We start from the raw sequence: 25,905 nt of genomic DNA, 5'->3' as shown, positions 1-25,905 counted from the left end.
CTGAATGAGTGACTTCGTCAGCAAGTGCATCAGGGAATGACTACCATCCCCAGGGGGCTTTCCCAAATTCTCAACTTTCTCAAGCTGTAGTCTGCTTCCTCCCATTCCCTATGGCTCTTTGCTTGTCTCCCATAGCATCACAATGTCACCCATGACTTCATTTGTTTATTTACTATATTTCCTGTTTTCTTCAACTCTCACCTGCCAGATTGTAAACACCATCAAGTGGGGGGAATCCCTGGGTATGATGTCCCCTAATGTCACCCAAGTGTCTACCCTGGCTCACAGCAGCATATGGAAGAATGAAGCCATGAGGAAATGAATGCATGAGTAAATGAATGAAAGAAGGATCCTTCTCAGAATTACAGCCCGGAGGTCACAGCCTGGGAGGAGACTTTGGCGTAAGTAGCCAGCGAACCAAACTGCTCAGTGACCTGTAGCCTTGGGCACTGAGTAGGATGCACTGGGCTGATGGAGAAGCTCTGACCAGGTAGTTTCACGTGCCACAGCGCAGGGTGTCAGCAGGCACTACCTTCTCCTCTCCAGTGCTTTCCCTGGACTCCTCTTTGCCTCCTCTTCGGACCTCGGTGTTGGGGAGTGTGACGCTCTCCCGGCAGCAGAAGCTTGGAGCCTCTGCAACTGGGAGTGGAACTCAGGCCAGGAGAGGTAACAAGGGAGTGCGCGCCCGGCTCCCGCCAGCCACCCCTGAGTGGCTCCCCCGCCCTTGACAGTCCCCACCGACCATGCTGTCAGTCTCCATTAGCGCTAACAGCCTCCAGACTGGGCCGCCCGAGCGTTGGGTTAATGCAATCGGCGCGTTACCTGGGGCGCAGGCTACATTACCAGCCTGGCCCTTGTCCGGCGCGGCCACAGCCAGCCAGCCAGCCTGAGCCCCGCCAAACGGCCCGCGCCTGCAGTGCTCCCCCGGCCGCGCCCGAGCGCCACGCGGCAGTACTCTGCCCGCTCCCGGGAGCCGGCCCAGTCGCGGCCCTTCTGGGGTTGGCAGGGCGCACACACCCGGGATTCCCTGGCTGCCAGACATGTGAGTGCGCTCTGTGCGCGGGACCGGGGTGGGTGTGCCGGGGTGGCCCCAGTCGAGCTGTACGAACTTTAGAGTCCCGGAGTTTAAAATGTACAAGTGTCGCGTGTCCGCCGAGGCTCCCTCCCGGGGCTACTGGAGGTGACTGAGCCCTGATCTGGAGAAGGGGGCGGTCGGGGCGGTTTGGAAACCCGTTATGATCTGGGAAAACTTCACCCGCTGTGGGACCGAAGATTGGGTTTTGAGGGCGGGAGAGCGCGGACGAGCCAGAGAAAGCTCTGCAGGGGTGATGGTGGGGAAAAAGGCACGGAGGGTTCCATCTCTGAGTCCCACGCGGGTTCGGTGCGCAACAGCCGCTTGTTTCCAAAAATTTCCAACAGACGCGCGCGTCTTTCTGGTAACCCTAAGTACACCCAGCTGAGCACGTCCTGACCCAGGCGTCCTTGGCACTCCGGGAGGTCTGGGAACGCTCCTGCAGGCAAGAACGGCCCAGGTGACCACATCTGTTCCTTTTGCCCAAGCAGAGTATCAGCGCCGCCCCAGTACCATTGAAGTCCCTTCCGCCAGCCGCACCCATGCTTCTGGCGCGAATGAACTCGCAGGTGCAGCCAGAGAACAGCGGGGCGGACCCGGGACCCCAGCATCCCCTGAAGGGGTGCAGAGCTGCGGATGTGGTAGTGGTGAAGGACAGTAACGGCGTTCAGTGCCTCCTGGCGCCCAGCGGCGGCGACTCGCAGCCCAGGGAGACATGGGGCAAGAAGATGGACTTCCTGCTGTCGGTGGTGGGCTTCGCTGTGGACCTGGCCAACGTCTGGCGCTTCCCCTACCTCTGCTATAAGAACGGCGGTGGTGAGCACGCGCTTGCTGGGGGTTGGCCATGGGAACCTACCTGTGGGTAGCGGTGACCAGGCAAGGAGCTGGGACAGACACGGAAGGGGAATAAGGAGATTTTCAGGCAAGGCTAGTGGGCAGAGAAGGGACGGGAAGGGGTTTCAGGAAAAAGGGTGGAAGTCTGCAAGTGGAAGAGGGAAATTAAGGTATGATGGCATGACCTTGGACAGCGACAGGTGCTGGTGACAGAACAGAATCTGGGGTTCTCTGTTGGGCGAGAAATCTTTTCCTTTAGCTGGAATCTTCAGGAGATTCAGGGAGCTCTTGAAGATTCCAGAAGTGTACCAATGTGACAACCACAAGCAAGGTGACCCTAAACCCAGCATGCTGAGCCTTGGGGGCAGGAAGCCCTGGGCAAGAAGGAAGAAAGGATTAAGATTATCTGGGGGGAAGAGCTTGCATTCTTGGGGTGGGGACTCTGTGACAGAAGCATGCTGACAGAAGCCAGGGTCAGAGATGACACAGTTCCTAGATTGGCAATTGTTTTCACTCACAGTTTCCATGTGCCCAGACGAGGTGGGATATGGCCAGCTGGGATGTGGCACCAGGTGTCCTGCACTGGCTTGGTCCTTGAGGCAGGCAGCCTGGGTTATTGGGGTGATGCTACTTCCTCCTTAGGTCCCACTCAACATCGTAGGGAGCAGTGGGAGAGGGCCTGGAGGGCTTGGCAGTGGAGTAGCCATACCCTCGCCTTTTTTTTTTTTTTACTTCTGGGTGGTCAGATTACCACCTGCCCTGGAAGGAGAGCCTAGAACTCACCTACAACCCAAGTCAGAAAGGGATAAGGTGGGAACCTGGGGGAAGCAGTCTGGGGTCAGGGTGGCATCCTAAGACCCCCACCTAATTGCTGAGGTCCTTTGCTCTTGGAATGCTCAAGTCAACTCCAGTCCTGCTCCTGTCATTTGCTGCCCTGATCTCAGGTAAAAACAAACAAACAAAAAAACCTCTCAATGGAGAAATGTCTCTGTTCTGGAGACCGCTGTCTACCGGGTGCTCTGCCTGAGAGGAGTTCCAGCTCAGACCTTGAGGGCAGGTCAGAGGAAAGAAGGGTACGATTCACATTTGGGTGAGGGGAAAGTGCATGACCCTGTTCCGTGAGATCTTGGACTTACAGCTCGCTGCTCCTGTATGCATTCTAGACACTTGCTGGGGTGTAGGCCATGCTCGGGGAGTGGTAATCTCAGGGAGCAGGTGGCTCTGAGCAGAGAATACTCTGTCGGGAAGTGTTAATTTCCCTCTATCTTGCTGTCACTCTGAAACCGAACTCGAATGTGTCTATGATATCCTTGGGGGTATCTTGAGATAAGACTCTCAAAGCGAGATCCTCTGAGATGAGACATCCAGGGCAACAGTCCCAAGCATCAGGAATGTCTGAGTTGCCAGCCCTAATCCCAGATCCCTGATGTCAGGAGGCACTCACCGGTCTGCAGGCTCAGCACTCGAGCCTGGTCCTAGGATGACCATGGGCAGAGAGAGGGAGGAAGATAGGAAACATAATCCAGAGGTGAGACTTCTCTGCCTTTGGCCACCATGGCATTGCAAGGGTTTGTACCCAGCATTGAGTATTGTGACCTTTTGAACCCAAGCAGGGAGAAGAGGTAGGTTTTTCTGTATTTTTAGCAGGCAGATGATAAATGAATGACAGACTGAGACTTCAGGACAACGCCATCCTTGCTTGTCCTCACTGACCATCTAAAACAGCTTATCCTTAGACAGTGGAAGGCTCTGTCATCAATCAGTACTATTTGTCTGGGTCCTCTTGGTGTGAGGCCCGATGCTCAGCTCTGCAGAGATCATCTGGATGTATGAACCAACACTTGTGACTGCTGGCAGCTTTAATCACTCAAGGTCTTCATTGCCATGCTGAAACAAGTCCTTTCCATTACTGTCTGTATTTGTTAAACTAGAAGCATGTGGAAGGCCAGTCTGGCAGTCTCTTTGCTGGATATCATCCAGGGCCATCATCCACAAGGAGCTCACTTGCCCACTATGCCACCCCAATCCCATGCAGATAACACCCGCTGTATGCCTTGCGGTAAACCTGAAGTCAGTCTATCACAGGTTCTGACTTCTAAGGGAAGTTGACCAGGAGCTGGCTTTTCTAGGCTTGCTTGCCCTGAGCACAGCATATCTTGGGTTTTCTGTGATTTATACCTTTACAGGTCCATTTCTCCCGAACAGGTTGGGGACACACTAAGGGTAGACACTGTGACTTTTTATTCCCATACTTCTAATGCCCAAGATAAGACCTAGATCCTTGTAATGTGGTAGAAGGTGCCCCAAAATCCGTTGAAGGAATAAATTAATGACATGGGCCAAGTTCCCATTATCCACTACTGAAACCAGAACCTTTCAATAATATCGAACAAAGCTAGGCAAATGAGCTGGGAGGAACTGGTGGCCTAGCTCTCAGCATCTCCAGAATCCTGGGTTCATTTCCAGTTGCATGACATTGGGCAACCCTCCCAACCTCAGTTTCCTTACCTGCCAAATGAAAATAATGATGCTTAGCTGAGAGCATGGTTGTGGGCACCAAGTGCAGAGATAGAGTGCCATGAAGAGCCTAGCATGGAGGTGGGATGGCTACTGTTTTTATTAGCGCTGCTGTGATGATGATGGGATGGATGGGAGACAGGATGGGCACTCTGAAGGTCTGATAAGAAGATGATTAGGGAAGACTCAGAGGATATGGGCTGGTATTGACGCTCATTGCTCTGGACACTGACAGAGAGTGCCCAGAGAGGATGCTGCCAAACTGTAGGAAAAGAGGAGCTGTCGCAGCTGTGACCTGGTCTGTGCATGGAGCCATCTCAGATAACAGGAGTGAGGCTGGCTCCAGGGCAAGCTGGGGAAGATAAGGATGTAGACACAATGCTGAGCTGGACTGCAGGGGCCTTGAATGCCAGGCTATGCTGGGGTGGGGGGTGGAGGGTGGATGTTGCGCTGAATTTCCATTTCTAGTTAAGATGCACAGTTGAGGTTGGGGAGCAAGGATGTTCCTCATTTTTACAGCTCCTTTTGCTGAAGTCCCCTTCAACTCTTAAGGGGACTGTCTCCCCTGGGCTTTGTTTCTGCTGAAATTTCCTGGCTGCTCCTGTGAAGAATTCTCACCTAGTGATTCGGAAGCCAGCTCAAAGGAGGGTAAGCAGGCAGGCAGGTGGTATTCAAGTTTAACTCACAGTTCTGCCACACACTGTGTGACCTTAGGCATTGCACAACCCTCTCTGAGTTTCAAGTTCTGCATGACAAACTGGACATGAACTCAGGTGAGACCAAGATCCATCCCTGACCAGTGCCTTGGTTCAACTTGCCCCCAAACCAGGACTCATTTTATTTAATAACAGCTGCAGGTGTGTGTACTCTTTTTTTTGCCAGGATTTACATTGTCACATCTCTCAGTCCAGCTTTTCTTTCTGGCCCAGACTGGAGGACGGTTTGAAATGATCAAGATGCCAGTAGTTTAGGCCCCTGGCCTGTGTGAGTGACTTACCAGGAGAGATCAGCCTGTCTGAACAGCATCCCAAAGGCCAGCCGCTGGGAGGTGGTGAGAAAGGAAATCACACTTGCAAATCCCAGGCCTTCCCAAACAACTGGCCTCAGTAGGGAGGAAGTCTCAGGCAGTGGGGCTGTGTCTAGGGTGCTACATGTCCCTTCCACACCTGTGATCTTGGGCTGTGCTGAGCTCCAGGGAGACATGGGCCGGGCTGACTGGCAACCCACATCTGTCACCCTACCTTGGGGAGAGGACACTGTAGGCTCTCTTTTGCATGTGGTTGCTTCTGTTTGAGCTCTGTCCCCCTGCCTGCTCTGCCCTCTGTCTCATGGGCATTTTAGGACTTTGAATCACTGCAAACTTGAGCTTGCACTTGACATGTGGCCTTGGACAAGTCGTGCACCATCTTTGGTCTGAGCCTCAGCTTCTCTTTCACCTTGCTGTAGGGTGGGATGACACCAGAAATTTACACGTATGGTACTCCATAGTGGGGTTCACTAAGTGTAACTGCCACCGTTAATAGTGTTGCTCCGTGGTACTGACTCAGGGCCAGGTCCTGGAGTGGGGTAGGGTTTTGATCTTGGAGGGAAAAGAATTTGTGGTAAGAGGATGATGATGACAGAAGTCTGGCAGAAAATAGTCCTGTCTGGGGCTGGTTTCCATGCATGCAGAGCTGCATGAGTCTGCAGTTGGGCTCTACTCCAAGCCTAGCATACCTCATCTCACTGTAAATCCCTTACCTAGGCAGTGGGAATTAGCATTCCTGCATGGAGTTCCATGAGCTCCTGTGGTTTCGGAGTCCCCCTTCCTTTTCCATACAAGTTCAGAAAAGCCACAGGCCACTAGGATTCTTCTTGGCCAAAATATCAGGGTTGAGACTGAAGGCTGGTGATGAGGGTAGGAGCTTCCAGACACAGTCCTTTCACACCACACCTGCCGGCAGGGGCCCTCCTTGACTTCAGCTTGCTGAGCTTGCTTCAAATCAGCCAGCTCACTTACACAGTGAGCCAGCCTGCTGCGGGGCATCCAGCTGAAAAACCTGGAGACTCCTTTGGAGCAGTGGAGTGTTTTTCTGGGTCCTGAATATGGGATCAAGGTAGTATTTGACCCACTACTCTGAGCTGGCCTAAATGGTCTGCAGGGTCTCTTCCCAACAAGGTGGAATTTAACAGGGATCAATGTTTCATCTTGCCTTACAGTCTCAAAATCAACTGCCTAAGCTGGGATTAGGTCACAGCACAAGTAGAGAAAGGGCCTGGGACTTTCATTAGCTGTAGCCTCCGTGTGAGTCATTGCTGAAGCCATTTATTTAACCTCAAAAATCCAGTTGCTAAATGACTATCATGTGGCAAGAATACAGAGATGAACAAAAGGCAATTGCTGCCTGTGGGGAGCCTGTGGTTGACTGTGGATAGCCGACAAGTCAATGTCAAATTTGGTTGCATTAGTGAACATGTTATATCCCCGGTAGGGAAGTGAGGCCATGTTCTGATTGTCCTAAACCTTATTTTTCTCTAGGATGCGGTCATAAACATCCCAAAATGCTGGAATTTATGCCTCTTAGAGAGCCCAGGAAGGAGGAGATGGGAAGCCAGGATATTCCCGGAGTTTCTGCTGAAGCCAGAGCTTTATTAGTAAAAGTCTGAGACCAGATCCTCCAAAGCAGAGGGAGAACTTTTGGCTGCAGAGGGGCGGCTCTGGGGTTGATTTTCCCCAGTTTCAACCCTTCCTTGCTCTCCTTGCAGGAACTGGGTTCAGCCTTTCAGGGTGTATGGGGGAGTCTCCTCTGGGACTGCTTCCAGGTCTCAGACTTCGAGTAAGGGGACAGCTGGAGAGATTTAAGGGGGAGAGGGAACCACTTCTTCTGCAGCCAAGAAAGGTGCTTTTATCTTGTGTATAATTCCCAGGAGAGGGGTTAGGGAGAGGCTCCTGGCTGGCTGAAGTGCAGAACTGGAGGGGAGCAGGACTCCTCTTAGGATGAGGCTTCAGGAGCTCCAAGGCCAGTGGCCAGGGCCCACTGGCCCTGAGTGGTCAGTGAGTCCCTGAGGCAGATAGGGCTTGGGGAGGAAGAGGAATTAGTTGGCACCCCGTGCCTCATGCACTCCACCCCAGCGGGGGAGCCTCTGCGTGTTATCAACCTGGAAGGATCTAGGGTTGGTTTACTATGGAAACAGAGTATTTGCCTACAGATATGGCCACAGGAAACAGCTGTTTGGAGGCCTCCTCTGTCAGATACCAAATGTGTAAAGAATTGCCTTAGAAAAGTCTTCTTCGAACATATTATTTTCCACTGCATTTCCATAAGGTATCCCCTTGAGTACAATTCATAGGTGGAAACAGAAAGAAGTAGGTCCTCGAGCATGCACTACAAGGATGGACTCAAAATGAAATGCCTCACTGGCAGCATGATGGACTGAAAATTCACAAAAGACACCTATTGTAAGACTGAAGGGGAGGGAACTTGGGAAGGAGAAGGGGAGACTCCAGTGCCTATTCAATGGTATCATAAAACAATAAGAGAAAAGAAAAAGAAAAAAAAATCATATCATTAACATTGAGGGTTAGAATGTTTTTATTTTACAAACTCTGAAATATGACAAGGACATTTTAAGAACGAATATTCTACACTGCTATTTAACCATCTTTATTTTCCTGGAAAAAAAAAAAAAAGATCTGCTTTGCTTTGAACAGAAGAGTAGGATGAGGACTAGTGAGACAGTGGTGGTGGAGGCTACAGAGGGAAGAGCTCAGGGCAGGGCAGCAAGGAACATTGGCCAGAAGGAGTAGCTGCGCAGCCAGTTGGTCTTGGCCAGATCTCTGTCAGGCCCACCCCAGTACTCTGGAGTCAGGATGGCATGTGGACATTGAGGCTTTAGAACCTGTTATGATGATTCCCTGGGTGCCAGCTGCTGCGGGGAAGGAAGTGACCATGGACTGGGTGACTGTCTTCACTGGAGGTAATTCCCAAAGGACAGGCAGCCAAGAGCTGAGTGATTGTGGAAACACATCTTTCCCTCCTGCAGGAAAGGTGCGGTGGGGGGTGGGGTGGGGTGGGGATTGTTTTGGTTATAGGGCTGGCTTTGGCCTATGAGCATCCTTATTCCCATCCTTGCACACAGTCTCCATGCTTGTTGGGATTCAAAGAAGTTGGGGTGTCACTTCTCTGGGGTTGGGGTTCTGAGGAATCCCAGAGGTTGCCTCCAGCCTGGATCCGGTGTGGGAGAGGCTCCAGCAGGTACTCTATGAAGTGTCCTTGTCCCTCAGCCACTTGGTGAACTCTACTGGCTATTGCCATTTGGCACAGGTGCTTTTACAGCTGTTCTTGTGTGTGATTGACAGAGAACCCAAAAAGGGCCTGGAGCTGTACTCTGATACCTCGAAATAATCATGGCAAGCCATTGAATATGTGCTCTTATCCCGTTGCATAAGGCTTTGAGGAAGCACATTTACCCAGGTCTTGGAGCTGTGGACAGCAGGGGTAGGGTACCAGGGTCATCTTCAGATTGGGCCCTGTGCTTTGGACATCCCAGCTCTGCGATTTTCATCCTTCCACCAGAACCAAGTCCTGCCCAGCCACAAAATTGCCTGCCACCCGATGCCACCATGCACCAGGTTTCCAGGTTCTGAAATTCCCTGCCCAATTAGCCCTAACTCCTTTAAGTCTGCATGGGGTTCACATTCCATCCTTCTTTTAGAGTACATATGTGTGCCCAGTTTGTGTAGCCCGAGGCCTGAGGGAATGCCAGGGATACACAGTCTGCAGGCAGCACAGACAGAGCTCAGACATGGATACAAAAGGCTTCTCATGTAATGGGGTTGAGCTATAGTATGAAAGAAGGGGAGGCAGGCAACAGAGTTCCTCATGGGTTGCCCACATTCCAGCTTTGAGCTCCAAGAGCAAAGGATTCCAAACTTGAATTTGGCCATGGAGTCCTTAGAAAGAAAGGTCCCATATCAAAGTAGGGAGATAAGGACACGGTTGATTTACCTGTCACAGCTCAATTTGTCATCTTTGATATGTCAGCACAAGGAAGCTGACCCTGTGTGCATTCTCGCACCCATCCTGCCCAGTGGTCACTCTCCCTAGCTCTTCATTTTCTGTACCCTTGGGGTATTGGGGCAGGAAGGAGACGAATCTAGCCACCACAGACACTGTGGTTTTCCTGGGTCTCTGTGAAAGTCACAGGCAATAACAGCCTGTAGTAGAACTGCAGGCACCAAATGAATACTTCTGTAGTTTCACTTCTTGCATATAACTCTCCCTTTGCTGGAACTCCCAGCCAGCGAAAGTGGAGATAGATCCCAAAGTAGGCAACTTGCCAGCCCAGGCTTAGAGTTGGGGAAACCAGCCAGTATGGGAAGCCTGGGCACCTGACTGCTCTTGCTCTTTCACATCCTTGGTTACTCCAAGTCACTACCGGCAAACCCTAGGGCCGAGATCTTGGCTGTGACTTTTCTTTCAGTGTGTTCCCCTGGACCACTGAATCCAGTATGCAGGCCTGTTAGGCTGTTGTGCTCATCTCCCATTTCCTCCCTTGGGTGCCAAGCAGCTTGAGACAAGGAAGGTGTGGAGAGATTCAGATTTGTATACATCCTGGTTTAGACAAGCCAGTAACTTTTCTAATCCCCAGTCTCCTTGTGGAGATGCCATTAGTATCTGTTCTCTCTCAGAGGGTGGTTTTGAATGGATGGTCATATAGAAACTTGTTCGTGGCCTGGCATATAGCAGGTCCTCAAGCATTGCTTCTTGTTGTTAGCAGTTCTGTAGCCTGCTTTCCTCAGCAACAGTACACCGGCACTCTTGCCTAATGCCTTTCCCCATTGATGCCAGAGGTGGAAGTGGGCATGGATTTCTGTGAGAGAACAAGAATGCTAGAGACTGAAAGGAAGAAATGAGGAAGACAAGAGACAGGTTGGCATGCAGTATTTCAGAGGTCAGGGATGTTGCACTGGCTTGTGGTCAACAGGCCAGGAGGCTCAGCTGAGCTCAGATCCCCACGCTCAGAACAAGCCTACTTCCGAGGCCCATTCCTACGTCCAGCGTTATTCAGATGTCTTCCTCGGCTAAGCTAGAGTGTTCTGGAATCATAATGTATGCTGAGAATGGCTCTGGGGTTCTGAAGCCAGGTGGGATTGAACCCAAATCCCAAACCCAACAATCACCAGCTACATACACTTGGTCTGGTCACTTGGTTTCTGCAAGTCTCAGGCTTCTTCTCTGAAAAATGGGTGTAGCAATTCCATCCCTAGGGGTTTCTGACATAGCAGGTATCCCACTGATCATCTAGTAGAATAGGGGTGGCTAGAGCTCAACACTTGATACGTGGGAGGTGCTCATTTCCCAATTGTTCTTCCTAATGCCCTCCTGCTGGTCCATCTCCTGCTCTGAGCAGACCCAGAAAGAGCTGGGTCTTCAACCACTGAGGCCAAAGCTTCCTCCTTAAGAGCTCTAAGCTTCATAGTGAGAAATCTAATGAAAGCAGAGACTGACATAGGGCACCATGTGATTTTGTCACAGTTGTTAGCTAACTGCAAAACTCATTTTCCAGTTCTGTGAAATGGAGACAGCGAGAACTATCTTGCAGATATGTGAAGATGGGATGAGACTTTGCTCAGGAAATGCCTAGCATGCAGTGAAGAATCTCTGTGTGAGCTGCAGGCATCTGCTTTTAAGACTGCTGGTGTTCTAGTGTCACCATCTTGCAATACTTCCTGGCTTTCCTCTTCCTTGGTGTGGGCAAGTCAGAGAAAATGTTTGGTTACCAGGGTTACAGCATGGAAACCAAAAGTCAATGTCAGAAGGAATTTTTGCACCTGACCTGGCCAGCCCCGTTGCGTCAGCAAAAGGAGCTGGTGTTTTGCTTTGCTCACGTTTGCAGTCTGGGCTAACCTGGCATGAAGCCCAGTGAGTCACCTGATAGTGACAGGTCCTGCTCAGCTCACCCTTGGCAGCCAGGGTGTCCCAGGAATGGTAACTAGATTTAGGACATTGCTGATTCCACTAGGGGTTGTCTCCAGGATTTGCTGCTGCCCATTGCCTAGGGTCCCCTCCACTTTCTGTCACCCTTGATGGGCATCTTCCTGGTCCGAAAATCAACCCCTTGGTTCCTATGCTGTAACATTTATGTTCAGCCAGCTGTAATAGGGCCAGGCTAATGGATTGGAACATTTGAAGGTGACACCTGTGTCTGCCATTCAGCAGCAGTACCAACACGCCACAGGTCAGCTCTTCCTTCTCTGCTCCTCAGCCTCCAGTGCCAAGGGGGACATCATGACCCCAAGTGCTTGTTACGTCTGCAGGCTCTCGTGTGACTCGGAAAAGAATCTAGTGAGTCACTTTTGGGAAAGCCATGTGTGACCTTCAACTGATATCGATCTGAGCAAAATTAGCAGTGCAGTCATATGTAACTTAAGCAGCAACTGTCCTGCTCTGGTCTCAGCTTTCTTGTCGGTAAAAAGAAGAGCTGGGTTAGATTGCCCTTCCCGATTCATGAAGAAAAGGCTTCTGTATCTACATAAATTTGATAAAGGATATACCTGCAATCCTCCTTGTGGCTTCACAGCATGCAATGTGCATCAAAGATTAGGAGATGCCTGAAGAATCTAGTCAGCTTTCCTCATCCCAGATCTTACTAATTGGACCACTGAACCTCATTATGATGGCTATGGTTACTGCCTCTCTTGTGAATATTTTCATTCGTTGCTTTGTGTAATCTATTCCCATTCCTTGGGAAATGGTCAGGTGAGTGGTTGACAGGGAACACTTGTTGGTCCTACAGGAATGTGAATTTCTGAGGGTGGGGTCTTGAGGTCACACTCCGCCTCTGTGTCCTCCAGGTGCCTTCCTGATCCCGTACACCCTTTTCCTCATCATTGCTGGCATGCCCCTATTCTACATGGAGCTGGCTCTGGGACAGTACAACCGGGAAGGGGCAGCCACCGTTTGGAAGATCTGCCCACTCTTCAAAGGTAAAGAAAGGCCCTGGAGGAGGCCAAAGGTTGTTGCCTAAAGTGTCCGTGTGCTTCTGGGGATCTGAAGGAGACCACTGCCATTGGAGGGTTCAGAGGGATCAACAAGGTCAAAAGAATTCACCATTCCAAATTACGGGGAGTGTCTGGTATGCCAAAGAGGGTACTAACACAGGCAGTCTAGATGGCCCAAGTCTATTTTCATGTACAGGAAATAATTATGGAAATCTCAAAAGGTTTTAGAACACACACTACTCTTTCTCTCGTGACAGACATGATCAGTAAATTATGGATATTTTCAAGCTCCAGCCATAACTAACTGATAGCAGTTGGGATATGAGGAGCCTACTTGCACTTGGACTTAGAACACATCTGCAGAAAGTAGCCATAATGACATTCCCTGGCCTCTGGAAAGCAGGGAGAAGGGCCTGGAACAAGAACTGGTGTCTCACAAACACCCATTTTAGAACTCATGGCAATGAAGGTCCTGTACCACTTCCCAGCTAGCACATGTCTCCAAGTACTTAGGTGTACTCCATCCTGTGCTGTATAAAGGCTGGTGTAAGAGTCTTAGAAAAAAAATGCACTACTCAGTGTCTTGTTTGTTTAATGGCCAGAAATCCAACTCAAATTGGGTTTACTGTAAAAGAGAATCTATTGAATTACATTTCCATAAAGCCAGGTGTCTGGACTAGAGCTAAAGTCCAGACATTTGAATAATGCCCAGAATTAATATCTTTCTCTTTTCCTCTATGTTAGCACCGATCTCGGGTACGTTCTGCTGAAGCAAAGTGGCCATCAGCAGCTCCAGGCTCAGATCCTAACGACTTGTACAGTAACCCAAAGCAAAAACATACATCCCTTATAAACATACAGTTCCAGTCAAGGACCTGGAGAAGCCTTTCAGTGGTTTACCTCGAGTCCTGGGCCCATCTGTCGACCAATCACTGTGGCTATGTGGAAACAGGACTCTGATTGGCCATGCCTGCATCACATACCCTGAGTTGATTAAGGAAGCAGAGGATTAGCCTAAGCCAGACTGCACAGACTAATAATCACTTAAGGCTGATGGACTGGCAAAAATATTGTCTACTCTTAGGCTGAGAAAAAGCCAAAGAACTAGCGCCAAAGGACACAATCAGGAAGGTGAGGTTGGCACTTGAACCAAGAAGTAGCAAGTTTGACCCAGAGAATACAATGGGCTGAGGTAGGTGTTGAGAGTTACCTGGGGGAGATCCTAGGAAGCTTCAGCTGTGGTCAGAGAATGCTATAGAGGGATTGCCATGAGATCAGAGGCGAGGGACTCAGTTCCCTGACAGTGAGGGTGAGACCTGGTTCTGTTTTACCCTGACAAAGGGACAAGGGAGACTCATGCTCTATTTCCTGGCCCAGCTGCTCCTATCTGATGAGTGGACAGAGGAAACTTGAGTGGCAAGAGAAGCCATCAAATGAAAGGATGGTGGGTGCCTACAGGATAGGGGGTGAAACTCTGGCAATCCACTGCAGATAATCAGATAATTAGGATTTGGTAAGTGAAGTGGCTATAGCTGATTCCCCAAGAGAGGTGACCCTAGGCCTGGACCTGGGGAAGGCACTGCCTGATTCCTCTGTCCCCAACCAGGAGTCGGCTACGCTGTGATCCTCATCGCATTCTACGTCGGCTTCTACTACAATGTCATCATCGCCTGGTCGCTCTACTACCTCTTCTCCTCCTTTGCCTTCAACCTGCCCTGGACTGACTGTGGCCACGCCTGGAACAGCCCCAACTGCACTGACCCTAAGCTCCTCAATGGCTCTGTGCTGGGCAACCACACTAAGTACTCCAAGTATAAGTTCACGCCAGCAGCAGAGTTTTATGAGTAAGTCATGGATAGCTCAACCCGGCAGTGACTGGTGCATCCTGAGGCCTGTGCTAGGCAAGGTGGGAGCCAATCACTATAGGAAACTGTAAGAGAGGAAGGAACACAGCTTTTAAGATGTTTAATGGCTGTGTAGGCGTCATGTATCTGACCCTAGGCTTGGGGCTGTGGATAGGCAGCTGATGGAGCCTTTGTCCTGGGCTAGGAAAGTGGAGTTTGGAAGAAAATATGTTAGTCACCGGATAAGGATGCAAGAATGTTTTAGGGAGTGCATGCCCCTAGGAAAGAAATAGCATTCTGGAGAGTGATAATGCTGTTGAAGACCTAAAACTGGGGGTATATGGGGAAACTGTGGTGGGGACAAGGAACCTTAACTCCGGTGGGTAGTGTAGGCCTCCTTAAAGAGATGACTTAGGAGCCACTACAGTCAACCAAGGGAAGGCCTAGGGCTCAGCTGGCAGATGAAGAAGCTGCAGTGGGAAGCCAAGGCAGTCTGATCTTGATGTTTTTGGCGGATTCACCCCATGCTGCCATCTTCCTGGGATGTCCCTGGGGCAATTAAACTTGTGAGCAAAATTCAAGACAAGCTAAGCAGGCCAGATACATGCTGCTCAGGGAAGTTATTTGAGCCCTGTGAACCTGGGGGACACTGGCCTGTGGTGGAAGACAGAGCACCATTAATCTAGGCACTATGGTATGATGCAATGATTTTATACAAAGAGGAATTCTAAAAATAGTACATAGACCCTGCCCTCCCTTCCCTGCAGGCTGGTCCCTTCTGTAATCAAGGTACCAAATCTGAAACCAGAAAAGGAACATATAGGCACCATGAATGGATATACTGTGCACTTTATTCAAATTCCACTTGTTTTCCTATCAGTGTCGTTATCAGGTTGTTGGTTGCTATGGCTCCTTAGTGTGAGCATTTTTTGGTGTTCCCTTGAGTTTCAGGACCATGATCATTTTTGCGAAGTACTCGCTGGTCTTTCTGAGCACTAAGCCTTCAATGGATTTGCTTGTAGTGTCTTCAAATTGACATCAAAGGTACAGGTACATCTTTTTTGGAAAGATGACCAGGGAGATGATGCTATGTCTATCTCAATGCATATGTTCAGAGGGGTCTTGATGTCTGTCAGTCTTACTATTGTGATATTGAGCTTGGATGCTTGGCAAATGTGGGGCCTCGTGTGCAGAGAAAACATTTTTCTCTTGCAATTAATAAGTGTCCTTTGGGGAGATATTCTGAGATTGTATAAAGATCTTGCTTCTCAACATATGTTTACCCATGTTTCTTGGATCCCGTTGATGATTCTGGTAGGCCAGGATGATTGTTGCAGTGTTTGCCTAATTGTGGTTTTCTAGCCCCACTGTTCCTTCTGGATGAATTACTTAGGATTCTTTTGCAAAGAGTTATCCCTTCTTCCCTAATTTCATACTTATTCAATTATTGATTTACATCAGTGTGAGCTCACAGATGTTTATTTTGTCCTATGGTTGTAATCCATCCCTAACCTCTGTTATTTAAGTTCTCACTCCCTTGAGTCCCCTTAGCTGCCGCAGTATGTTTATGATCTGGAGGAAAGTGATGGACAACTTGTTTCTAGTTGCTCATTTAAAGTGTTTGCATAGTCCAATCTGCCTTTATTATTCCAATATGAGCAAGTCTCATTTTAGCCATCTTTACATAACTGTTAGCATTTACACAGAAAGTGCATGTCTTTAACTATAGGCTGGAAGAGATAAATCTCGTAGGAATCCCATCCTTAGGGTACATAAAGTCTGAAGCAGAGAGCCATCCCTCCATTGCCCGCTTTTTTTGGTGGAAGTCCAGACAGTAGTGTGTTGGCCACATATAGCTCTGTTTCATATTCTTTTTTTAAAAAAAAAACATTTTTTTTTATTGATAAGGCAGATATAAAGAGAGGAGATACAGAGAGAAAGATCTTCTGTCCTCTGGTTCACTCCCTAAGTGGCCACAAAGGTTGGAACTGAGCCTATCCAAAGCCAGGATCCAGGAGCTCCTTCCAGGTCTCCCACAAAGGTGCAGGGTCTCCCACAAAGGTGCAGGGTCCCAAGGTTTTGGGCCATCCTGTACTGCTTTCCTAGGCCACAGGCAGGGAGCTGGATGGGAAGTGGAGCAGCCAGGATATGAACTAGTGTCCACATGGAATTCTGGCAATTGTAAGGCAAGGATTTAGCCACTAGGCAATCGTGCCGGGTTCTGTTTCATATTCTTCTTTGAAGCAGGTCGAACCTAGATGGACCACAGTCCAGATTCGGTCCAGGTATATTGATTTGATAATTGTAATTCTACAGCAAGATGTCTCATTAAAACTTTCCGCAGTTTTGTGTCTGCGTGTTTCAATGCAGTAGTCACTCATCACATGTACTTCAGGAATAATTGAAATGTGGCATGGGATTCTAATATGCTTTAAGTTAATTCATTAACCAGTAGCTACATTAGATGGCACAGGTCTAGAACACCAGAGTCAATGTCCTTCAGTTCTATGGATTCCCTAAGTCAAGAACCTAAGAAGGAATCCTGCATCGGTACTGGGGTTAACACAGAGTCATTTCCAGTTGGGCCATCTTGGTGCAATGGGACCAAGAAAATTCATTTTGGTTGAAAGTGACTTCTGGAAAATACACCACCTGCTAGGAGCAGAGGAGCGAATGTTCTCAGGACCCAAGAGCATCTCCTGAATCGCTATGCATTGTAGAAGTTTTGCTAGGGGGCCTGTGCCTGCATGCTCACCTGTGTTCCAAGTATGACTGTTTTGGATTTCCAGAAAGCTTTGTCCTGTGCAAAATTATGTACTGGGGATTTTTCTGGGGGAGGATCACAGCAGTCATCAAATTCTCGAAACCTTTACAGCCACTAAAGCGAGCACCGGCTAGAAGCAATAGCAGCATCCAGTCTCTCTGACTGTGACAACACTAAGAATTACCCACTTACCCTGAGTCTCTGATTTCCTCTGCCTTCTCATATATACATGCACATAGAGATGCCTCGTCCTAACATGAGGAGTTTTCTGTAACCTTATTCTAATCACACACGAGGAGGTGAGGTTTCACAGATGAGATAGCAAAGTTCACAGCCAGATGCAGATCCAAGGCTTGGATCCAGGAGACTTGCACTCCTAGGATTTCCTTGGAGTGAGCATTTCCTCACAGTGTGTACCCTTCGAGCCTGCCTCCTGTTTACTATGTCCCAGCCTTGCTAGGCAGAGAAGCCCCAGTGCCTACCCCCAAAACCTCTGTACTATGTTGGTCAAAAAGGCATTCTAAGTGACTTCCTACTCAGAGATAAATTGTTAAACTCACAGCTCGACTTGATCTTGCTTAAATGGCATCCCGGTCATTGTGCAATATACTCCTTAGTCCTAGACACTGTGAGCTAAAATTATCCTTTTGCTCGAGACAATAGACACAAAACAGTCAGAGACTTGTGCAAGACTGAGGAGTCTAAAAGTGGGTTTAGACCCAGGTAACCTGTCTGCAAAGGCCCAAGCTCTCAGAACAGTGGTTCTAAACCTTGGTTGCACAAGGGCTAATATCATCCAGAGAGTTTAAACAGCACAGATGCCTGAGTCCAGCACCCAGAAGCTCAGGGTGCAGCCAGCTTCTCCCTCAGTTCTAGTGTCCCCGCAGGGTGGGGGCCCATCTTAACCCCTGAACTTGTCACAGAATAAAGTCTCTACAGGCACAAGGTTGACACCTTTGTAACCTCTGGTCATGAGAACTCTAGGTCCTGTCCACTTTTCTCCTGATAATCATGGCCTCAGGAAACCCCAGAATGTCTGGAGCGCGTGTGGGTGGAGGTTTGAAGTCTTTGTTTTTGTTGTTGTTTTATGAGTGTGGTTTGGATGGGGAGACAGTGGAGCAGGGCAGAGGCAGTGGCTGATCTGTGTTATGAGGTGCATGCTTCCGTGTTATCCTCCCACGGAGGTCAAAGCATGATTTTTCCGTTTTGCTCTTGGCAATCTTTGTCCTTATAAATTAAAACAGAAAATGGTAGAATTGTCCTCTCAAGGTGAGGTCATATTTGATTCCTCCTCTGCGTCTTAATGGCCAGCATGTTTGCTGCAGCAGTCATCCAGCGTGAGTGGAGTTTGGAAACCTTGGTTACTTTTCAGGAATTTATTAATTAATTAATTTATTTATTTCAAAGACAGAAGGATATATGTAGTTGTGAATGGTGAGAGTATATATGCATGTATCTATCTATATCTAATATCTATATATTATATAGTTAAATATATGATTATATATTAGACATATAGACATCATATATGATATGATGTATCTATAGATATATAATGTCTATATAATGTCTATATAGATATTAGATCTATTATATATATATATATAGAGAGAGAGAGAGAGAGAGAGAAAGAGAGAGATCTTCCAACTCCTGACTCACTATCCAGATAGCCACAGTACCAGTGCTAAGCCAAGTTGAAGCTAGGAGCCAGGAGTTTCATCCATTGTCCCATGTGGATGGCAGGGGCTCAAGCACTTAGGTCATTAGCATAGGGTTGGATATAAAGTAAAACATCCAGGACTTGAACCAGCATCCACATGGGATGCTTGTGCCAAAGATGGCAGCTATACCTGTTGTACCACAACACCAGCCCCAAGCATTCACATTTTACAGATAAGAAAATAGAGGCTCAGGTTAGAGCAAATGGCAAGCTAGGATCTGAGACAAGCTGTTTAATCAGTGTTCTCACTCCATGCATAGGCCCAACTCCCGTCTTTCTCCTCTGCCCTGTTAGAGTTTGAGGTGGGATTCAATTGATGTAGGTGTCCCAGCACCTCTGCCAGTCGACGGGAGCCCATCTTATGCTCATCTCTTTGGAGTGTCCCTGTGGATTTTTAAAAATAGCACATAGTTCTTGGCTCCTGATGTTTCAGTTTTGAAACTGCCATCCTGACTCATTCTGGGAACCCAGCAAGTGGCACTCCCGGTGCCAACCCTGAGGAAATTGGCTTGATTTTCCCTCTTTCCCCAGACCTCCTGGCCAATTTGTTACCATCTTGTACTCATTTAAGCTGATGGATTGAGCCCATTGTTCCAGGGAATGACTGGCTCGGCTCTCCAAGCTCTGGCCCACAGCCAAGCAATCCCATGGCTAAACCAGACCTTAAGGCCTGAAACTTGGTCTGTGAGGAGGCACCTGGGGTATTCGTGTGTCTGGTACCAGAAAACTGCTACTGCACTTCAGTTCACAGTGAGGAACACAGCTCTCCTCCCAGCCCAACACAAAGCTCCCCTGCCTATTGTCAAGGGAGAAAATGAGTCTTTTTGGCCTGTAGACTTCAGAAAGCCTGGATGTTCCCTTTCATGATGATTCATTTTCATGAAACTTTTGGAAGGCAAAAGCAAACCAATGCATCCTCAGAGTTTGGAGAGAGGAGCTGGATTCGTTGTTGTTTTCTTGGGAATTAGCTCTGGGGTCTGGTCTACCTCACTGGCAAGATGCATAGGAACCACCTCAGCCCTGCAAGAACCCCTCCCACGCATGAAGGGCTGCCTGGGCCTAGGGAAGGGGCATGTCTGCTAGCAGTTTGTACACTAGACACATTTGAGTGAGTTCTAGGGCAAGCCCAGTTGGTTCAGTGCCTTCTTTGCTTCTTTGTAAGATTTTACCAGTTAAATCAACTAAATGGTGATTGATACCATTCACCACTTGGCTCATTAAACCATGGAAAGAAGCAGAATTCAATGTCGGGTGAGGTCAGTACTTGATTATGGTTCTTTTTGTTAGGAGATACCAAAACCCTGCCACACCTTATCTCACTTCCTCTCTCTCTCTCTCTCTCTCTCTCTCTCTCTCTCTCTTTCTCTCTCTTTCCTCCACTCCCCCCATCCCCCACCCCCGCATGGGAGACGGTCTAAGCCAGAGCCTCACAGGCTCATTTTTGAGTTGAGTTGAGCAAGATGAGGCACTTTCCAGGCTGCAAGAACAGAAGGTCATAAGGCCCAGAGCCATGGGGCATCTTTTGATTGGAGAATGACACGTGGCTTCCCACTGCCAGGAGCCAGAGGCAGGGTGTGACAAAAAAAGTGATGGAGTTAGTGGGGGTGGGTTGCGAAAGGCCTCGGATTCTGAAAGCCTTGCATTTATATCCTTCAGAATTTCACAACCCTGATGCTCTTGACATTTGGCATTGGTTCATTCCTTGGCGGGCAGGTGGGCTTTGCTCTGTGCATTTTGGAGGTTTGACAGCACCTCTGACTCTACCTGTTGTGGGGGAGGGATACCTCCTACCTTACAGATGTAGTAACCTCAATTATCCAGATCAGAAAGAGGGCAAAATCGCCTCCAGTGATTTGGTGATAGGAACCTCTGAGGAGAGGATTTGGGCTCAGGGAAATGACAAGGTGGAGAAGACGCTTCATGTAGGAGCACAGATACTGCACTTAAGTGGGCCAACAGGAGACAGAAAGGTGGAGGTTGGAGGAGGCTGAGGGATGGGGGTCTATTCATGGTGGGGTCAAAGTGAAGGGACATGAATCTTTCTAGGTCTTGGCCACTCATAACCACACAAGTTTGCTCATTCCTTCTCATGTGTTCACTTCCAAGTCTTCTCAATGCTCCCTGCTCCGCTCCTGTCATTCCTCCTGGATTCCTTCTGGCCAGTGCAGAAGGCACCAGCCACCTCCTCAGGGCAGCCCGCCCAGCTGAGCTTTCTGGGTGAATATTCCTTAGCTGCTTTGCTGATGTCTACTGCTCCTGGACCTGGAACTCAGTCAGGATGGTGGATGGGATGACCATGTGGGGAATGTTCCCTGGATTCATGGCATTGCTTCATGTTCTGTAGTTTAGTTCTTACCAAAGCTGTTTTATGGTAAAGGAAGATGGCTCAGAGGTGAGGGTTCATGCACCTTGCCTGTGAACCTCACATGGGCTGTAGCCTGTCCATACTCCTGTGACCAGCCTGTAGCATGCTGCTCAGCTAAGAGAAGAGATGCAAGAAGAACCTGTGAAAACAGTAAAAGGATGCATATTACACAGCAGCTGGATTGCAGAGTTGGACCTGTTGGAACCCAGAGTCTGTCTGATTGCTGGCCCACATTCTTCTCTCTCTTGCTCTCTCTCTTCTTGCGAAGAGTGGACCTCTGATTTGAGTAACTGAAGGAGTGAGCATTGGCCTCCATGCTTTCACATGCTCAGGGGAAACAGAAAAAGTGACTCCTGACCAAGGAGAAGCAAACTGAGTTCCCAGCTTTGGAGGGGGCATTTTCCTTCCAATCCTTCCATCTTTCCTGTTGCTTCCAACAGAGGCATTCATCTGCCTCTTACGCTGTGGGTTCCTCTGGCCAACCAAGCCTCAAGATTTCTGCAAGGCTACCTCTTCTGAGCCTCCTCGGGCATAGAAAGCCAATTCTAGTTTCCTGGGAAGCTAAGCACAGTTTCCAGAATGCCTCCGCTGACCTTAAAGGAGTAGTCAGGGCATTGCTGTTTGCCTGCTCCTGAAAATTACTTAGGGAATGGAAAAATGCCAGGTGCCCAAGTCCCATTCACCAAAAGTTCTGACTTAATTAGCTGAGAGCAGAGACGGAATATCAGTAATTCTATGCTATGGTACAAAGATTTATTAAAAAGTTAACTTTGAGATTATTAACTTTTAAAAACTCCCCAGGTGAGTCTCACATATAGGTTGTAAGCCCCATTCTTGTTGATAGGCCTCAAACTATCAACCCTTAAACCTTGATCTCCTTGGAATTTGTGGTGGGGCAGGAGATGAGGGAGAGAAAAAGGAAAAGAGAGAGAGAAGCAAGTACATGTTGATGTCCTTTTCAGGGGGGTGGTGATTTTGCTGCTCATGTGTTGCTCTTTCAGATTAAAGGACCACTACAGGGAAGGACAAAATATTAAGCCCTGTTTGCCTATAACACTTCCGTATGAATTCATTAATCCACCACTTTCTGAATGGACCCCTCCCTGACTGAGAGTAAACACCTGTGGAGTGAACCACAGGGAAGTTTCTATATGGAGAAATGGGTGGTTTCCCTGGGAAAGTGCTAGAATAAAAGGCTAGGAATTTGTCACAAGGGGGGAGGAGCTTCCAAGAGAAGTCAGAGTGTGGGAATTTGACTTTTCCTTTCTTTCAGGTCTCCCTGGTGGGTGCAGGTCCTGCTACTTGGGCCATCTTCTGCTTCCTTCCCAGGCCATTAACAGGGAGCCTCTAGGACTTGAAATGGCACATATGAGATGCTGACACTGCACATGGAAACTTAGTGTGCTGTGTTATGGCACCGGGCCCCAAGATGTTTACTTTTGTGTTAGTTTCTAGATTAGAAATTCTCAACTTTGATCATATGCACATTTAGAACAGGTCGATAAGTCGGTGTTTTGAGACTATCCTGTGCATTGCAGTGTGTTTAGCAGCAAGTAGGTCTATCCACAGATGCCAGTAACACTACTTCCACCCAAGGTATGACAATAGAAAGCACCTTAGACATTGTTGAACACCCTCTGGTGTGCAAATTGCTCCTGCCTGTTGAGAACTGCTGGTTTAGAACAATGAACTTTGTGAGGGTAGGGGCCTTCCCTGTTTGATTTGTCATCTTGTTCCCAGAGCTATACATGCAGTAGACATTTAAAATATTTTTTGTCCTTGAACAACAGCTTTGAACTTGAACTCTCCCTGGACAGTTTGCTTTGATGGGTTATAGCCATCCTGGAGACAGGCCATGGTTGACCAGAGCAGGCCCACACAGTATCTGTAAGAGAAGTCTCTTAAAAGCTCACACTAAAGGCATATTATGAAAAAAAAAAAAAAATCTATGCAGTTTGTAAAGATTTTTATACTAAAATAAACAAACTTTTGAGGTACTCTTGTATGTTGTTGGCCAAGACCCCAGAGTCAGGGGAAAATGGACGAGCTCCATGTCCTTCAATGTGCACTTGCCTGCGGTTACAGTCTTGGTTGTCCTCCCTGACACCATCTTCCCCGGTTCCTTCCCTCTCCCCTGGGCAGGCGTGGCGTCCTGCACCTTCACGAGAGCAGCGGGATTCACGACATTGGCTTGCCCCAGTGGCAGCTCTTGCTCTGTCTGATGGTCGTTGTCATCGTCCTGTATTTTAGCCTCTGGAAAGGAGTGAAGACATCAGGAAAGGTAATGTCTCTTTGCTTCTCTTTCAGTTGGGAGGTATAGCCATGCCATTGCTGAAACGCAAAGGTGGAGCTGGGAGATACAAAGCCTGGTTACCAGCCCCAGTTTTTGCCACTGGCTTGAACAAAGTCTGCGCTTTGTTCCTGAAGCCTAAGTGTCCTCAGTAGCAGGGTGAGGGGGTTCAAGTAGATCATGACTCCTTCTGCTTTCTCACCGGAGAGCTCTTGCACCAGCAGAGAGCGGGGTCTGGGAGTGTTGGGGCCAAGCCTAAAGCAACCATTCACGTGTCTGCAATAAAGCATTCATTCTGTTCTACAGTGTTGACCCCTGCTCTGGAACATAATCATTTGCTTCACTAGGAAGCGAATTGATCCCTCATCAGAATTTTTGAACCCAAGAGGGTTCTCTAGATGTTTAGATGTATTCTGGGGCTGTGAGCTTCTTCTGATGGGATGCTGAGCAGCCCTTAGGTTCGAGGTGACTTGGAGAGAAGCACCTGAGATGAGATGGCCAGTGAGGCCAGTCCACAGCTGGCATTCTGGTGACGATGGGTGATGTGGGTGACACTGGGTGCAATGCCAGTCTCTCAGGGTTCAGAAAGTGGCCTTAGAAGGTTGTTAGCCTGAAGAATATCGTAAGAACAAAACAATTCCTCTGGAGTCATATGGAGAATGCTATCTGGGAAATCTTATTTCTGGTGCTTTGATTTGCTTATTGGTCTGTAACAAATCATCTCACTTAAAGTAATGATTTTATTAGTTTTCACAGTTCTGTAAGTTGACCGGGATCAGCTGGGTGGTTCTTCTGCTCCATGTGATAATGCTTAGGCTGCATATCTGGGGTCTTTGTTGGAATATCCTACATGGTGCACACACATTGTTGATGCTTGACACTGATGAGGAGTTAGGCAAAGCAGTCAGCCATTTGTGTCGCTTCCACAAGGCCTTTATATCTGTATTACTCTATGTCTTAATTTTTAAAAGCCTCACCTTACTGGGGAAAGGTGTCATGGCATGGAAGGTTAAGCTGTGGATTGAGATGCCCACATCTTGTATTGTAATGCCTGGGATTGAGTCCCATCTCAGTGTCTAATCCAGTTGGCTGCTAATATGCACTCTGGGAGGCAGAAAATGACAGATCATGTACTTGGGTCTCTGCCACTCATTAACAAACCCTGGATTGAGTTGCTAGTTCTTGTCTGGACCAACCACAGCTGTTGCACTGTTTCAACATTTGAGGAGTGGACTGGTGGATGAAAGATCCTCTCTCTTGTCTCTCTTTCAAATAAGTAAACTTAAAAAAAAATTTTTACCAGGGGGTTAATTCCACACTTAGTCTATTCTTTCATAGAAATACAAACTGAGATTTGCAATTGTCATGAAATCGATTTAATGGGATACCACAATTTTTACAAATGGAATAGACTAGATAAGAGAAATATGTTGCGCATAGTATGTAAGAGCTTAAAGTAAGGGCTGTACCGGGCAGTCTTTATGTGTAAGTAATTGTTTAAATGCAGATGGAATTTCCACAGTGGAAGCTTTCTTGTGTGAGAACCTCCACTTAGGTTATAGAGAAGATGGTATTTGAGCTGGATCAATAAGGGCAGGCACAGGTTGAGTCAGGACAGAGAGAGGAGAGACTGTCAAGGGAAGAAGCCCCAGTTCAGCTTTGTTTAGTCCCCTCTGTGGAACCAGGAGCCAGGCCCTCCTCTCTGATATCCCCACTCGGATCACAGTCTATCCCTGGGAACTGCCAAAGATGAATGAGCTACTGGACTAAGTGTGGGCTTCATTTATATTTTTAATCTTAACATATATTAATTTTCATTTTTATTTGGAAGGCAGAGAGACAGATCTATCTCCTGTTTCACTCTCTAAATACCCACAAGAGCCAAAGAGAGGCAGGCTGAAGCCAGAAACCAGGACCTCGGTCCAGATCTCCCACTTCAGTGGCAGGAATCCAAGTCCTTGAGCCATCACCTGCTGCCTCTCTGCACATCAACAGGAAATGGAACTGAGAGCAGAGTCCCTGGGTCTCTGATAAAGGAGAGTACTCTCAACAGCTTCTCAACTTCTGTGTCAAAAACCCACCCAGGGCTTCTAGTCTGTCACGTCCAGATTAAGATCCCCCAGGCAGCATTGCCACAGGGGCACAGCCTATGCCACCTGGCATAATATTTGGTCAGAGCATAGCAGAAGCTGTCTTTAGGCAGACTAGGGATTAAAAGAGACCAGGAGCAGAGCTGAGCAAGCTCAGTTCCTATTTGCAAATATTCCCTGAGAGGTGAGGAGTGCAATGGGGGGTGGAACAGGAGCAGCACACTGGGGAAGTCCCTCCATGTGGAAACACAAGGACTGAGGAATATGCGTACCCCTTGCCTGCGTCAATAAAGCCACAGCCCACATTTTGCGTCAGTCCCCCGGTTTTCTGGCAGGGAGGTGCTCCAGACAGCCTGTGTGAAGGGAATTTCTAGAATGAGGAGATTCACTTAGGACATGCCTATGCCATGTCTCTAGCTGATTTT

The 25,905-nt window shown here is 48.3% G+C and overlaps 1 protein-coding gene across 2 annotated transcripts in view; it reads left to right on the top strand.

Annotated features, from left to right (window-relative positions):
* Positions 1–351: 351 nt before the first annotated feature.
* Positions 352–25,905, top strand: part of SLC6A2 (solute carrier family 6 member 2) — a 40,319-nt gene continuing 14,765 nt past the window's right edge. The window contains exons 1-5 of one of the 2 annotated variants that reach the window (XM_040982686.1): positions 352–401; positions 1,564–1,888; positions 12,261–12,392; positions 14,014–14,251; positions 23,243–23,381. In XM_040982686.1, the coding sequence (XP_040838620.1) occupies positions 1,615–1,888; positions 12,261–12,392; positions 14,014–14,251; positions 23,243–23,381 (783 nt within the window). In that variant the 5' untranslated portion in view covers positions 352–401; positions 1,564–1,614. Of the gene's footprint in view, positions 402–1,020; positions 1,043–1,563; positions 1,889–12,260; positions 12,393–14,013; positions 14,252–23,242; positions 23,382–25,905 lie in introns of those variants that run through there. The other variant, XM_040982687.1, reaches the window with a different exon arrangement.

Source organism: Ochotona curzoniae, unplaced genomic scaffold (assembly GCF_017591425.1).
Source record: "Ochotona curzoniae isolate NIBS_2020 unplaced genomic scaffold, NIBS_Ocur_1.0 contig_3622, whole genome shotgun sequence".
NCBI classification, from domain to species: Eukaryota; Metazoa; Chordata; class Mammalia; order Lagomorpha; family Ochotonidae; genus Ochotona; species Ochotona curzoniae.
This window is presented reverse-complemented; position numbering and strand designations above follow the sequence as displayed.